The following is a 14,811-nucleotide window of genomic DNA, read 5'->3' as shown; positions in this document are numbered from 1 at the left end:
GGAATAAAATCTGGTTTAAATGGGTCAAATATATTTAGATATGGATTTATTTTGCTTTGTTGAAACTGGCATATTTGGAGCAGAACAAACCCACAACCATCTTGTACAAAAATGTGTTTATTAAAGAAATTTTACAAATATTGCAGTTGTAGTTAATTTATGGTGGGAACAAATATATACATTTTTTTTCAATAAGTTATTCACATGTTAGTGCTTGATTTAGATATATTAGTGTGCGTATTGACAGACACGGATAGCGAAACTTAAATATACATATTTTACTGAGGTGTTCCAGTTGTGCAAAAGCAACAAAAGGTCAAACCAAGATGTTTGGCTTCTGTAGCTGAAGTGAAATATGAAAACATCCAGTTACACAGTAACTGATAAACTCGTTCCTGGTGAGAAGGCTGAAATGTCAGGGATGCATATCATTTTGAAGGTTCCCTGGGATGTTTCCACCAGTGCTAGCTGATTTTTCCTCTTGATGTGTTGATGAGGAATGAATCGCAGGAGTAGCGTAAGAAGCGGTAGATCTCCTCGGCTCTTAATCGACTCACGCACCCTCCTTTCTCTATGGCCTCGATTGAACTGTTGGATCAAAACACGCAAGTAAGACAAGAAATGGGGAAGTTCCTGTCCTGTTAAAGTAATTCTGCATCCCACATGTGCTTTACCTGTTTATTAGATGGGCGACTGAGCTGAAGTTGTGGCTCAGGTTGAGAGCGTGGACGTAACTGACTGAGGGCAGGCTGGAGTACAGCTGCAGGACCTGATGCCTGTGCGCCCCTTTGACCTCCAGCGGCACGGTGATCCCCCAACCCTTACGGCGTTCCAGCTGCGCCAGGTCCGCCAGCAATCCAGCGCTCTCCTCAGCGCCGTCACTCCAGAGCAGGCGCACTCCTGTTCGCACCAGCGCTGCCAGAGTGCTGTCGTAGTAACGTGTACGCTGAAACGGCCGCGAGGCCTCACCTAAAACCATGGAGAATAGCATGCAGATCATATAAATGGTCTGAGATGAAGAATGAATGAAAATCAGACATTGCTTTTGAATTGGGGAACAAAATCAGGAAATATGATGTAAATCTCAAAAGATGATCAGAAATAGGATCAAAACTGGCATATAACGATATTTTACCTGCATATTTTAGTCTGTAAAAGTCCACAAGATTTGCAGTTTTTATTTCTACAGAAGAACTTGAAAATGCACCTGCTCTGGTTCGGTCTTTCTCCACGATGAGACACACCCGCTCAAACAGCCCCTGCAAGCTGCTCACTCTTTCAGCCAGCCGCTTCCTGTTCTGCATCCCCGCCAGCTCCGCCTGGCTGTGCCTCTCCACCGCCATGCGGTTGCTGACGATGAAGTAGCTGCCGTCCAGCGAGCAGACGTGGACGGTGGCCGCGTGCCGCTGGCGCAGGCTGGTCATCAGCTCCACTCCGCTGCTGATGCAGCGGCTGTCCACCAGGATGCAGACGGACACGGGCGGAGCAGGACATGAGTTCTTCTGAGGCGCCGAGGTGGTGGCAGGGACGGACTAAAACCGCAAAGCAAAACTTCATGCATTGGCTTGTTTTAATGAGAAATGTGCAGTCATACGTAAATATTGTGTATTTACAAATTGCTTTTTCCATTTACAAGTCCTGGATTTGTGTTTTTCCAATGACTGTACCTGGCATTGTTTCTCTGACTCCACAAAGTCAAGCTCGTCAGAGAGGAGATGTTGATTCTCTACACTCTGGCGCCCCCTGCAGGAGAAACATAATAATGCTCAGATGGTTGCTGAGTACATTAGTGTGCAAAAACAGAGTATCTTTACCTCTCCTTCTGTTTATCGTCGCTCACAGAGCTTTTTTGTTCTTTCCTCAACAACGACACCTTGGCTGCTAAAGTAGAAGAAGCAGAGGACATGGTTTTCTGCCTGCTGGACTCGGCCTGGGCCGTGTTTGACTGCAAGGGTATGATGCTCGCTCCTGTGATGAGACTTGTTTCTTTAGTCACTTCTTCCACCTCCTCGTCACTAGAATCATCTACCCGTACGACCCGGGAGCGCTTGGTCTTCGGTGCAGTTCGCTGGCCAGGAGGAGATTCAGCTCTGTGCTTGGTGCCGGCTTCTGCTCTGACTTTATGCAGGAAAACCCTGCGCCTGGTGGCGTACTGCCTCTTCCCGTTCACAAACGTGGCCTCGGGCAGAAGGTCCACATCTTCAGCCTCTTCTTCACTGCTGTCCAGCTCCTCCTCATCGCTGCCAACCACAAAACTGTCCTCCGCGTACGTCTCATCCATCTCAGGCACCTGGATGCAAAAGGTGGAGAACACAGAATGTTATCATTAAGCACAAAAAAGTACTCTACTGTGATGTGCATTAAGAATTAAACAGGAGTACAACTTGAGTTATACCTGGGAAAAAACGTCCATGTTTCTGTTTCCGTAAGACATTTTGAATTTGCCTTGGACTGCAGGGCTTCTGACTGATTTCAGGTAAACCCCCTGCATCTCTGAGTCTGACATAAACGACAACAGACAAGAAACCGAGAGTGTAAATGTCACAGCGTGACGCACTCGGCCTGCTGTGACACAGAAATATTCAGAGGAAGATGAACAGATAGGAAAAGCACCCCTAAATGTCAAAAAAACTGAAAAAGGCCGCACCATCCAGTCCTTGTGATAGGTGCGTGTTGTCGACCACAAAGCCGTCAAGAGACTGATTCTGGTCTTCTCCGTCCTCCTCATCCGATGAAACATCGGCCCTGTCCTCATCTTCCGACAGTTCTGCCTCTTCATCCAGGAAGTGACGACCTTTCGGACGTTGTTTCTGACAGAGATCCAGAGGAAAATGTCATGGCTGACCAACACATTTAAAGTGGACATATTTGGAAAGGCATGAAAAAATGCTGGGACTATTTTAAAAGAAACACACTCTTAAATATGTATTGAAACTAAAAAAAACAATAACTTTTGTTTCAACACAAATAGCTTCGGTTTTGATCAAAGAACTAAAACCAGACAATAAAGAGGCAGGTATTAACTTTGAGACTTGAGAAGACTAAATGCTTTCAAGAGACATTTGAGAAAATAAAGCTTAAACAAGTACCGTCATGTTAGGGCTGGGCGATATATCGAGATTTTAATATATATCGATATATTTTCAAACGTGATATGGTACGAGACAATATCGTTTTTATCGATTTAAAAAAAATATATATATATATATTTTTTTTTACATTTTTTTTAATGATTTTGATATAGCTTATTTTGTGACAAATTGACTTGAATGTTTTATTTAAGATTTGCACAAATGTTTTGTTATTTGCACAACTGTCAACCTCAGTGGAAAAGTCTGCCTGTTACTGTCTACATTGTATTAATTGCACAGTGTATTTTAATTTAATTGTTATGCAGGAAAGGGATATTTGTTTTATTTTATTCAAGAAGCATTTTTATTCTATATACGCAGGCAGTTTATTTTTATTTCATTTGTATTATACATTTTGATATTGTGCAGACCTCTGTTAATAAAGGAACCTGTGTGACATTTGGCACGAGGCTTTGTATTAAAACTGACTGTTTTTTTAAGGGTTTGCCTCAGAAAAAAATGAAGCTAACAGAGATGCTATGCTATAATGCTTTGGGGGAAACCCCAATTAAGGCACAGAAAAAATATCGAGATATATATCGAGTATCGCCATTTAGCTAGAAAATATCGAGATATGACTTTTGGTTCATATCGCCCAGCCCTACGTCATGTATTAAAATATTGTTCTGCAGCTACATCCCTACAGTCAGGAAGAAAAAATAGTTCCTCCAATGCAGCAGAGTGAAAGTGTAGTTTGTTTCTGTATCTATTCCTGTGGGTGGTCACACTCAAATGTGGGATTTACAGTAAATGTTCACACCCCCCTGCTGATCCATGGACTGCTACAGACCTTTCCTCTGGCCTGTTGGACCCGATGCCCCTCAGCCCTCTCAGACACGCTTCTGTGCGTGAAGGTGGAGTCGTTCTGGAAATCGTCATCAGAAACAGTTTCACCCTGGATTTCATCAGACTGGAAAGAAGAGGACAAATCAGACCAACGCCACTACTGACGTCACTGTTGCACGTAATTAAATACGGAGCACTTGTGTGAGGTTACTGTTAATGCTGGAAATCTTACTGTATCGAGGGCAGAAGCCCGTTTCTTTTTCACCAGCAGCGGCGAGTCCACGTCACTGGAGATCTTGGACTGGCACAAACAAAACATGTTACCCTTCAGCCCCAGTGGAAGGTTGTTTGCTTATTTTTATATTATGTTTCACTGAGACATCACTAAAGGTGCAACTGCATCCTCACTGCTCACTAGGTAGTTGCCATGACAACTGCTGGAACCTTGGAAATGACGGAGGAAGACTGTCTGAATCAGATTCTTGTTTTAGCTGTTTTTCCCCTAACTCATGATATGAATTTGGTCTGTGTTCCGTAATGGACGAACTAACATTCTTAACCAAGTTGCATAAACTTAAGAAAATGATTAAAGTAAGAAAAGCTGAATAAGAGGGTATAAGAATCTCAAATCTATGGTTACATTAGTTGTCATTGTACATTTCTGAATGAAAACATCTGTGTTTTAGGCTACTGGGGATAAAACGTCTCAAATGGCCACATCAGACGTGGAGTATTTTCTCAAACTTCTGATTATGTCGTAGCGCTCTGCTACTGACGAGGCCTGCTCACCGTTTCCGGGGACGACAGAGGATTGACTCTGTTGTGAGGTTTTCTTTTGAGAAGCACAACCTCCTCTTCACTGTCACTGTCACACACTCCTGAGACACAAGGAGACATACATATGAAGGTATCTCAACACAAATCTGTTTATAATTTTTACAATTTTAAGTAGGGGTGGGCAAAAATATCGATATGGCAATATATCGCGATACTTTTCCAGCCGATTCAATATCGATATTCAAAATTTGAATATCGATTTATTTATTTTTTTATCCCCGATTCAGGGCCCTGCACTGAGCTCAGGTTTTATTTCACGTTTTATTTCATTTTATAATTTATTTTTTATATAACACAATTGCCTGTCCTTAAAAAATGAAAAATAATGGACAGAGGTTTATTTATTTATGGATTTATATCTATACTGACTGATCACTGTGCCTGTCCTTGGTTTTAGTACCATCTTTCTTGTGTTTATTATCATTTGCCAGATAATTAAAGCAACCTCATACTAAATTTAATGTTAATTTCATATGATGTAAATAATATGAAAAACATATACAAATAAGTTGTAACTTTAGCTTGTATAGTTATAATAAAACATTGTTTTGACTCAGTTTGTCCCATGAATTGTCACTATAATCTGATGAACGTGCAACTCGGATTTTAAGATCCATCACTATCATCTGATGTACATATATACAACTTGGATTTTAAGATGTGTAATGCATTTTTAAATTTTTCGGTGAACTATGTAGAATATAATAATCGGGATATCGCATAATCGGGATATCGCAATGTGTATCGTATCGTGGCTCAAGTATTGTGATGCGTATCGTATCGTGAGGTCCTTCCCAATACCCACCCCTACATATGAAGGTATCTCAACACAAATCTGTTTATCATTTTTACAATGTTAAGGCTGTTTTTTTTTGGCCCAACACACCTGGATGGGGAGGAGTCTGGACCGCAGTAGCAGCTTCCTGTCGTGAGCCGTTGTCCGCTACTTCTGGTCGTTTCAAGTTGGAGCAAACAGGCCTGGTGAGACGTGGCATGAGCGTCCGCCTCGCTCCCACCGCTGCGATGGGAGATGGGAGCGCTCCTCTTTTAGAGGATCTGTTTTCTGACGGCATTCGTGGCTTGGATTCAGTGCAACACCCGGGAGTAGAGGAGTTAGAGACGGCTGCCACAGTGGGTTCCAGACCCGGTTCAGGTACGGCATCCGCTCCCGTTTCATCCTCAGAGTCCTCCAGGGAATAACCAAGGTCAAAGTTGAGGGAGAAGAAGTCCTGGGAGATGTTCACTGGCTCAGGATTTTCTTGTACTTTTGGAGATTTGATATGAGATGCATCTGTGGTGGGTTTATTTTGTACTGGTGTGTCTGCAGTTTTACATCTGTCTTGGGTTATAAATGTTTCATTTGTAGCACAAGTTCTGTGCTTCGTTTGTGCCAATGTATTAATTTGTACAGTCTGTAATCTATCTGATGAAAGTGGTGGGATCTTTTCAGTGTCATTATTATTGTTTTCAGCCTTGGCTGAGGTCGGGGGTGTAATATCATCCTCAGGAGTGGGGATATCTGGAATGGTCATCTGCATGAAAACTTCATCGTCCTCAAAAAGGTCTATGCTCCCATCCATGGGGGAGCTTCCCCGAGACGCTCCGTCGTCTTTCACGTCACCCTCAGTCGGGTTCAGGACGACCTCATCCGTCCTGATGTTCCAGTCATGGTTTTTGTCACTTCTGCCATCATTGAGAGTTTCTATGTCCTTGTTTCCCTCAGCTGCCACGTGATCACATCCCTCCTCTCTGAAATTATTATTATTAGAGACCTCTTCATCCTCGAACAACTCGTCCCAGGTGGGACTGCGGGCGGCTGCACTCACAGGCTGCTTGTATTTACTGTCCTCTTTCTGAAGTGACGCTTCTGGTGAGTCTCGGCTGAAGCCTGCACCGCCACCCTCCTCATCATCATCATCATCATCATCATCTACATCCAAGGTAAAGCTCACTAGGAAGGGCTGGTGAAGGGGTTTAGGAAGAGAGGGGATTAGAGGAGCTGCCTCTTCTGCTTCTAAAATGTCATCCACTGAAGGTGGCGAGCGAGAGAGAAGTTCAGCCACGTTAGCGCAGATGGCCATCAGACTCTCGTCTCTGCTTAGTTTGTTAGAGTGGATCAGTGGCGCAGAATCCCAACTAGGAAGGTAGAACATAGCCTGCAGCTCAAGATCTTCATCGTTTTTAGGAATCTGTGAGTTATCATTTTGAATTACAGGATCTTTTGGTGTATGCTCTGCTTTTGTGACATTAACAATGGTGCAATCATCATCGTTACAACGGTCTGCTTCGGGCCTTGAGTCATCAGTGACATCTTTACACGGTGCTTCGGCATCACGTGCAACGGCAAGCCTTTGTTTTTTTACAGCAAACGTGGGCAATAAGTCCAACGCCCTTGTGTTCCCCTCCTCCATTTCCTCATCGATGTATTCCAACTCGGACAAAGACGAGCGGGATGCTTTCGATTTTTCACGTGTGCTTTCGGGGCAGATCTTTGCGGTCTTCTGCTTCTTCCTTCTGCTTTTCCCCGTGTCATCACCATGGAGGTAAGGAAGCAGCTCCTGCTCATAACGACATTCCCCCTGAACACACAAACACACAGAAGGTTGTATGAGACTGCCCTGCGGGGTGGGGGGAGGCAGAGACAGTCAACCCTTTTACAAAATCATCACTACATCAAAACAGAAGGTAATCTAATAAAGACGTGTTGTATGACTTCACATTACAGCCACACGTGGAGCAGATGCAGCACTGATGTAACGTTTCCATCAGTTTTATAAAACAGCGGGTTCTATAATAATAAAGATTATAGAACATGCCATTTGTTATCTATTCCTTGTTGGATCTTGGCCAAACACTTCACCGTGATCATATAACACCTGACATTTGGGCAACATGTGACCTGGAAGTGATTCATCTAAAGTGATGTCCTGCCGCGGTGGACGGGGCGCCATCGAACCTGCGACCAGCAGGAGGAAGATGCTCAATGAACCCAGAGAAGAGGGGGAAGTGAAATGCAGCACAGCAGAGCCCAAGAGCACATTATATAGCCCGTTATAAAAAGCTCTAAACCAAACCAAAAAAGTCCAAACTAAAGCATGTGCATCCGAAACGCCCACACTTTTTTTTTTCTTTTTCTTTTTTGGTCTCACACTGACCCACTGAAAGTTACTCATGCCTTCATTTCATTCTGTCTTGGTTACTTAACCGTCTATTTTTGGGATTGTAGAAAAAAAAAAACAACAACCACTAAACCAAAATATGCTGACAAGAAGAGAACACATTACCCCAATTACTCCACAACGCGGTTCAAAAGTTTTAATCACTTACAAGGCATTAAATGGATTGAATTTGAGCACTATTTCTGCCGCAGTAAGCCCCACGCTGAGACGAGCATGTGCTCCCAGTTTCTCAATCTGAATTGTATTCGCAGTGGAATAAATGAAAACTCACGCAAGACTGGAACATGATTTACAACAAGTTTCCTGGAAACTTATAACAAACCGTCTTTGAGGTAAACTAGGAAAGTTATCACAGAGTCACAATTGTAGATTTTATTAAGAATGGAGGAGGAATGTGTCTGTAACTGGAAGGAAGAAAAGAAGCCAAAGAGAGAGCGAGTAATTATTTCAACACAAGTCCGACCGCCTACTTTAATCCTTTAACTAGACAAACAAGCCAGTTTTACTCTGAGCTGCTTGCAGACGTCACAAGTCGGCGTTAATGTTTTAGCAATGCTTTTTACCTAAGGCCAAATGTTTGTCACTTAAGAAGAACAAAAAAAGTGAATGTGGTACATTATGTTCAGTGACAGTCTTCCTGAAACTACGCAGTGAATTTCACAACAAAACTGTGCCTGTTTTTAATTATCTTTCATTAAATAACCAAATCATTAATATTGCTCTTCAAACAAGTCTTCTTAGCTTATTTGAAACTTCTTACGGTATTATTCATTGTAGTTGATTAAATCTCCATATTTTTACAAGTTTTACAAATGGAAACTATTTTTTCTTAATTGTTCAAGTATTACTCAAGTAGTACTAGTGCTGAAGATCGCTCCCCGGGATGCTGTTTTGTTTTTTTTTATGTCCTGTCCTGCTGCCAACATATCTGTATAGCCGATCTAGTTTTAGTTTTGCCTTTGGGTTGTTAGTACAAATGTTACTTATGTATTGAACTATTCTTAAACCTGTTTTTAATTGAGTCTATGAAAACTGTTTTTAATTTGCATTTTACAGAAAGTACAAACCTGTTTTTTAATTGCCTGCGCTGAACTGAGAATTCTGTAGTTGATAAAACATCCCAGATTAATGTGCACCAACAATTACTTCCCTGGGACTATCTTTCCCTCTTACTATAGCGCAGTGTTTCTCAATCCGAGAACGCAGAACGAGGTCAGCTGGGACTTGAACAATCTGTTCAGACTGTCATTGTGCAAGAACACGCTGCAGAAAGTAAGATCCAGTATGAGATGTGTTAGTCTTATATTGGCTGGTTTTAATAGTTATTTTGAACAACTAAATTGGATGCTTTAACAAAAACACATTGCAACAGAGCAAGTTTTACTCATTACTATGTTTATTCCCAAACTGCCTAACAATAATGCTAAGAATGTTTTAACTAGGAGAATACACAAATACCTCAGTCTCATATCTCCGAGACGCATCTTCATTGATCAAGGCTCTGGCACATTCTTTCAACATGACAATGCTAATAAAAAGAAATGGGACTTTACTTTTATTTTTTGGTTTTCTTTGTTGTTGAAATCTAAAAGAACTTGTCTCACTCACAGTACATTAGCCTCAACCCCTGGTGCACAATAAATTAATGATCAGATTCTCTGCAGAATGAAATGGCCTTCATAATGAGAACGGAGAGTTGCAGAAGCTGGGAGGGTCACACAAGTTCATGTCGACTCAGACTAAATGATGATGGAAACGGCAGAGCAGAAACTCTTCTCTGCCGATTCTCTTCAAGGCAATACAATAATCCTGTGAACTTGATACAAATGAGCAGATTCTGGCTATCCATTGTGGGTACCAAGAAAAAAGCTTCCATTTGAAATGCAACTTAATTGGAAACTACTGTACAAAGTGGATTTTAGACGTCAACATTTTGACGTTAGTTTGAGGTTGTGCATGCGCAGCAGTAATCAGATAAGTGTTAAACAAGTGAAGCACATTCAACACTTCTGCACTTCTCACTTAGCTGTACGCATATTATTGTTCATAAAGTGCCAATAAAATAAAATGTGCTTCAGAATTTGACACGATTTTCACCTGCTCTTCGTTTAAATCACACAACAAACATCCAAACACCAACATCCAAAAGCTGATAACACGCAAACAACTACAATTCTTTGTGTTTATTGATTGATTGATTTATTTTTTCAAAGATTTTGTGGCTCTAGTGGCCTTTATTCAAAGTTTAGACAGGAAGGGGGTAGAGAGAGAGAGAATAGGGATGACATGCAGCAAAGGGCCGCAAGCCGGGACTCGAACCAGCGGCCGCTGCAGGAGGACTGTAGTCTCAGTACATGGGCCGATGGCTTTAACCTCTTTGCCACCCAGCAGCCCGTGTTTATTTATTTTTACAATTTTTAAGAATGTAAATCATCCTTATAATGTATAATTATTCATATTTTTAAGAGAGGAATCCCGCCCTTAAATAACTACGCTCAGCCAGTGAAAGACGCCTGCTGCTTCCACCACAACGTGGCGTGAAATCAGTAGCAAGACTCTTCTCCTCCATTGTTCTCCGATGGAGGAACGACCTACCAAACTGTCTGATCTACAGGGTCTGTAACTACTTTTAAGAACAAGCTAAGGACTCAGCTCTTTAAGGAGCACAAGATGATCGTATGATGGTGTCTTTTTAGACGTGGTATAAATGGACTAATGTGTTGGATGAGAAGACAAAAAACATCAACAAAAACAACAACCAAGCACTGGCATGGCAGCACCTGTGTCCAACTGGACTCTCAGCAGTCTGACCAGCATGTATCCATGCTGGACTCTACTATGTGATTAATAGTAGTAGTAGTAATAGTAATAGTAGTAGTAGTAGTAGTAGTATACAAGTGTTTTTCTTTTTCTTTTATGCCTTTAAGTTGTCACCAGTGTGGAACAGTACTCTAATGTCATTGGACCGTTGCAAAATGCAATTGCATTAAAGAACATTAACAATCACAATCAACAGCCGTTGATCTTTCCCAATATTGGTGGAAAAAGGTAAGTGTACCATTGAGTTGAGCTGGTTGAACCTCTTTTGGCAGCGATGACATCTACAAAATGTTTTTTTTGTAGCTCTGGATAAGACCTGCACAGCATTCAGGAGGGGTTTGACCTCTTTCCAAAACTGCTTCAATTCAGACACATTTTTAGCATTTCAGGTATAAACTGCTCCGACCGGGTCGCTCTAAAAGACATTTTTTTCTTTTTCCTGAAGCTTCTCTGCAGTGGCTTCGTCCTGCTGATTCACCCAACTTCTACAAAACTGATGATGATGATGATGAGTGATCCAGCCACTGAAGCAACATGACAAGCCCAAATCATGATCCTCCTACTGCCATACTTCACCACTGGGATGATAAGCAGTGCCAATTTTGAGCCACACCTCATACTGAATATTCTACAATTCTACTTTTGTTTTTTTCCATCAACAAGACATTTTCAAGGCCCAGTGTCAAGATCCTTTGTTAAACTTTAAACAACGAATTATTGGAGAGCACTGCCCCCCTCTGTGCTGTTCTCCTATAAACATCCAGCCTGTTCAATAACACATGCATGGTGGGGTCATGAACAGTGATGTTTGCAAGACCCACTGACGTATTCCAACCTTTAATTGTTAGTTGTGGATTCTTCTTTACCTCACTGCGGAGTCCGTGTTGTGCATTCTAGTAAGAGTATCCACAATTTAGACAAATTGTCTATAAATCTCTTCGTTTATGGAGAATTTGTCTATAATTTGTTTATGATGGCTACCTAAACACGTTGAGATTACTGTACATCCCTTGTGCAGCTTTACGCTAATCTACCACTCTTGATTGCTGGCTTTCATAGATCTCACGTACTGCACGTACCTAAGCTAATTTCATTACTTGGACTCCAAGTGTCCAAACAACTGACTACAATTAGGTTTTGCTGAAGCGATTATTGAATTCAGTTACGTTTGCCACCAACTCTGAGTGTTTTTTGTAAGTTTAGACAAGATATAAGAAATTAAAATGGTGTGTTATCAATTTAAGCACATTCAATTTGTATATAATTTTGACTTAGATGAAGATCAGATCCCATTTTATGGCATATTAACGTAGACACCAGTAGATTTCAAAATTATTCTTGCCACTGTATGTAAGAAACTTACTAAAAAGTCAGATTCTTTAATAATTCTGGACCATTTCAGTTCATCATTCAATTTTAGTTGTTTTTTTATCTTTAAAACATCCTTTTTTTCCCCTTTTTGTGACTCTCTCGCCTCTCTTCAGGCCGTTGTGCTTTACCATCTAGGTCATCACAGCCTAACCCACTTCCAGCTACCTGGTTATGTAACAGTTCACAGAACTGTTACATAATCTCAAGCGAGGAAGCATGCTTAGCCTGCATCTCCTCGTCCTGAAGAGACAGTGAGGAAATGGGTATAAAGGCTTCTGGGATGACGACTGCTTTAGGTGGGCAATGTGTGGGAAAGCATTTTGCCAGAAAAAGACATATTTTTTGTACTTGAATTTAAGAGCTTTATGTTTCGTGCCACCGTTGTCTGAAGCGGAGGAGGGGGGAAAAGCAGAGGCATCTCTGTTAATTCAGACAAAGCAACTAAACTTTGGCGAAAAGCATCCATCACATAGTTAAGATGAAGCTGATTTAACTGTATGTTGGTGTCTGAAAGAAGAACACGCCACTTGGTGAAAGTGTCTCCAGAAGATTTGCTAATCAGCATTAAATGAAAACTTGATGCACACACGACAAAACCAGCGGAAATAATCAAACAAAATACAAAGATTTTCTTTAATGTTAAAAACTGGGTTTCGGTGGAAATGTTAAATGAATTCCACACTGAGTCCCTTTTCATAAACTCCCTTTTCTCAAATGCGGTTTGTACTTCCGAGTACAGATTTAACTTAATTTTGTGAGAAACTAATCTGCTTTTGGTGCGGATCCAGATCCCTCGAGGAATTTTTCAATGAGTCTCTTAACATAAGATTCGGGTGTTTGTTTTGTATAAGGTTTTTTGGTATTTCCCTGAAACTTTAGAACCCAATCACTGCAAAATGTAAATACACATACAGTACATGTACATTCCCCACAAAGTTAGTATGTGTGCTGTCTGACTTGGAAAATTTACACTTTTACAACATAATGTAGTCCTTATTAGTGTAAAAAATGGGATGGAGGCCTCTTTTTATGGTCCCTGGATTATTTATGATGGTCTAAGGAAAAGTATGTAACTTCACTGTGGTCGGAAAAAAATTTTGAATCTCTTTTGGACAGTTTGCATGGATCAACACTCAGCATACATGATTGCATGGTTACTACTGTTACTGTGCTACTGTGTGACCTGGCTAAATTGTACAATGCTGAACAAGTGTTCAAGTTTTTTGAGCAACACATGTACGTATTCCGACCTTTTTTTTTTCCTAATTTGCAGGGAAGGCCTTCCTTATTTCAGCAAGAAAAGTTAAAACTACATAATGTGCACATTACAAGAGTGTGGCTCTCTCCCGAACTGTTCTGCCTGCAGTCCAGACTAGTGTTTTTTTAATACGAATGGACATTCAAAAAGACAAAGTTAAAAGGCTTAACCTCTCAATTTGTTTCAGTTTTTTATGTTTATAACTTTGAAAGAGCTGAGAAATAAAGGTTTTAGTGGATAGCGATAACTCCATTGAGTATTTTTTGTTTCAGAAAAACTTCAGGCTTTTTAGGGATTTTACTTTTCTCTAAATGTGCCACGGATCTGAATGAGAAAAGAGACTTAAGAGAAATCAGTTTTGTAATAGCAACAATAGCAACAATGACATGTGAAGGTGGACATCAGGCTTGATTAATTTGCAACTGTCTTCACTCAAATCCCTTTTGTTCTTTCTTCCTAACAATTGTGCTCTAAAAAAAAACCTATATGCCAACTGTTATGCTTCAAACCGGACAGACACATCAGAGAACTTCTTGAAAAGACTGGTGAGCGATTGGCAGAAAAGCACCTGGACATTTTCAAGACGGGCAGAAATCAGAATCAGCAGAGGGAAAAGAAAGTGAGCACTACAGGAGAAAAACAATGTAGGTATTTGTATTATGGTGGGATTAACTACTACAGTGAACTTTTTTTTTTCCTGGAGACTAAACAATGTTTTTTTGTTGTACGTGTAAGTCTGTAATTAAAGTAAGAATACAATTTGCATTGTTCGCTAATCGTGTCATGACCTTCATTTATCAACAGTAGAATTTGAGACATTAGCTGCCAACTTGCACCGTAATCCTGTTCTTACATGTGGGATGGTTTTTTTTATTCCCCCCCCTCTCCAAGTACATTAAAGACTCAGAATGAAGAGGTAATGTAATGAGAGCCACTATTCGACCCAGTTTCAGGGATTTGGACAAATTCAAAGATCTTATCAATGGCAACCTTGTGGAAGAGCAGATGGTGATGGTTTAAAAAAAAAAAAAAATCAAAAACAAAGAAAAACCCCCAGATATTTGGTGATAAGATGTGTTATGGCAGTGCATTTACTTACTTAAATGCACTAAACAAGGTCAGGAAAACAGCAATTGAATAACTGTGTGATTGAATTACCTGAGTGATGGTCATTTTTTTAAAATTACATCAGAACAAAACCGACCAGTTTGTGAGACTGACATTGTCCTGCTCATCCATGGACTCAACCAGACGACAGCAGCTGTTTCAGAACAATATCTGATCATTTTGCTTTAAAATTGATCAAACTATCTCTGCTTATTTGGAAACAAAATTGTTAACAAAAAAAAAGAAACCTGGTCCACACTAATTAGAAGTCCTCGTGCACTCGTGATGCTCACAATAAAAACAAGACTTAATTTCCATTTTA

At 40.7% G+C, this 14,811-nt stretch overlaps 1 protein-coding gene across 1 annotated transcript in view; it reads right to left on the bottom strand.

Moving 5' to 3' along the window:
• Window positions 1-120: 120 nt before the first annotated feature.
• fancm (FA complementation group M) overlaps window positions 121-14,811 on the bottom strand; it is a 46,188-nt gene continuing 31,497 nt past the window's right edge. The window contains exons 14-24 of the mRNA XM_061744227.1: window positions 5,641-7,333; window positions 4,707-4,795; window positions 4,150-4,218; window positions 3,922-4,041; window positions 2,648-2,810; window positions 2,396-2,499; window positions 1,815-2,290; window positions 1,668-1,743; window positions 1,208-1,532; window positions 675-969; window positions 121-588 (exon numbers count right to left, since the gene is read on the bottom strand). Of these exons, the coding sequence (XP_061600211.1) occupies window positions 465-588; window positions 675-969; window positions 1,208-1,532; window positions 1,668-1,743; window positions 1,815-2,290; window positions 2,396-2,499; window positions 2,648-2,810; window positions 3,922-4,041; window positions 4,150-4,218; window positions 4,707-4,795; window positions 5,641-7,333 (3,534 nt within the window). The 3' untranslated portion in view covers window positions 121-464. The remainder of the gene's footprint in view (window positions 589-674; window positions 970-1,207; window positions 1,533-1,667; window positions 1,744-1,814; window positions 2,291-2,395; window positions 2,500-2,647; window positions 2,811-3,921; window positions 4,042-4,149; window positions 4,219-4,706; window positions 4,796-5,640; window positions 7,334-14,811) is intronic.

Source organism: Cololabis saira, chromosome 16, assembly GCF_033807715.1.
Source record: "Cololabis saira isolate AMF1-May2022 chromosome 16, fColSai1.1, whole genome shotgun sequence".
NCBI lineage: Eukaryota > Metazoa > Chordata > Actinopteri > Beloniformes > Belonidae > Cololabis > Cololabis saira.
The sequence above is the reverse complement of the archived record's forward strand: the minus strand, read 5'-3'. Positions and strand labels throughout refer to the sequence as shown.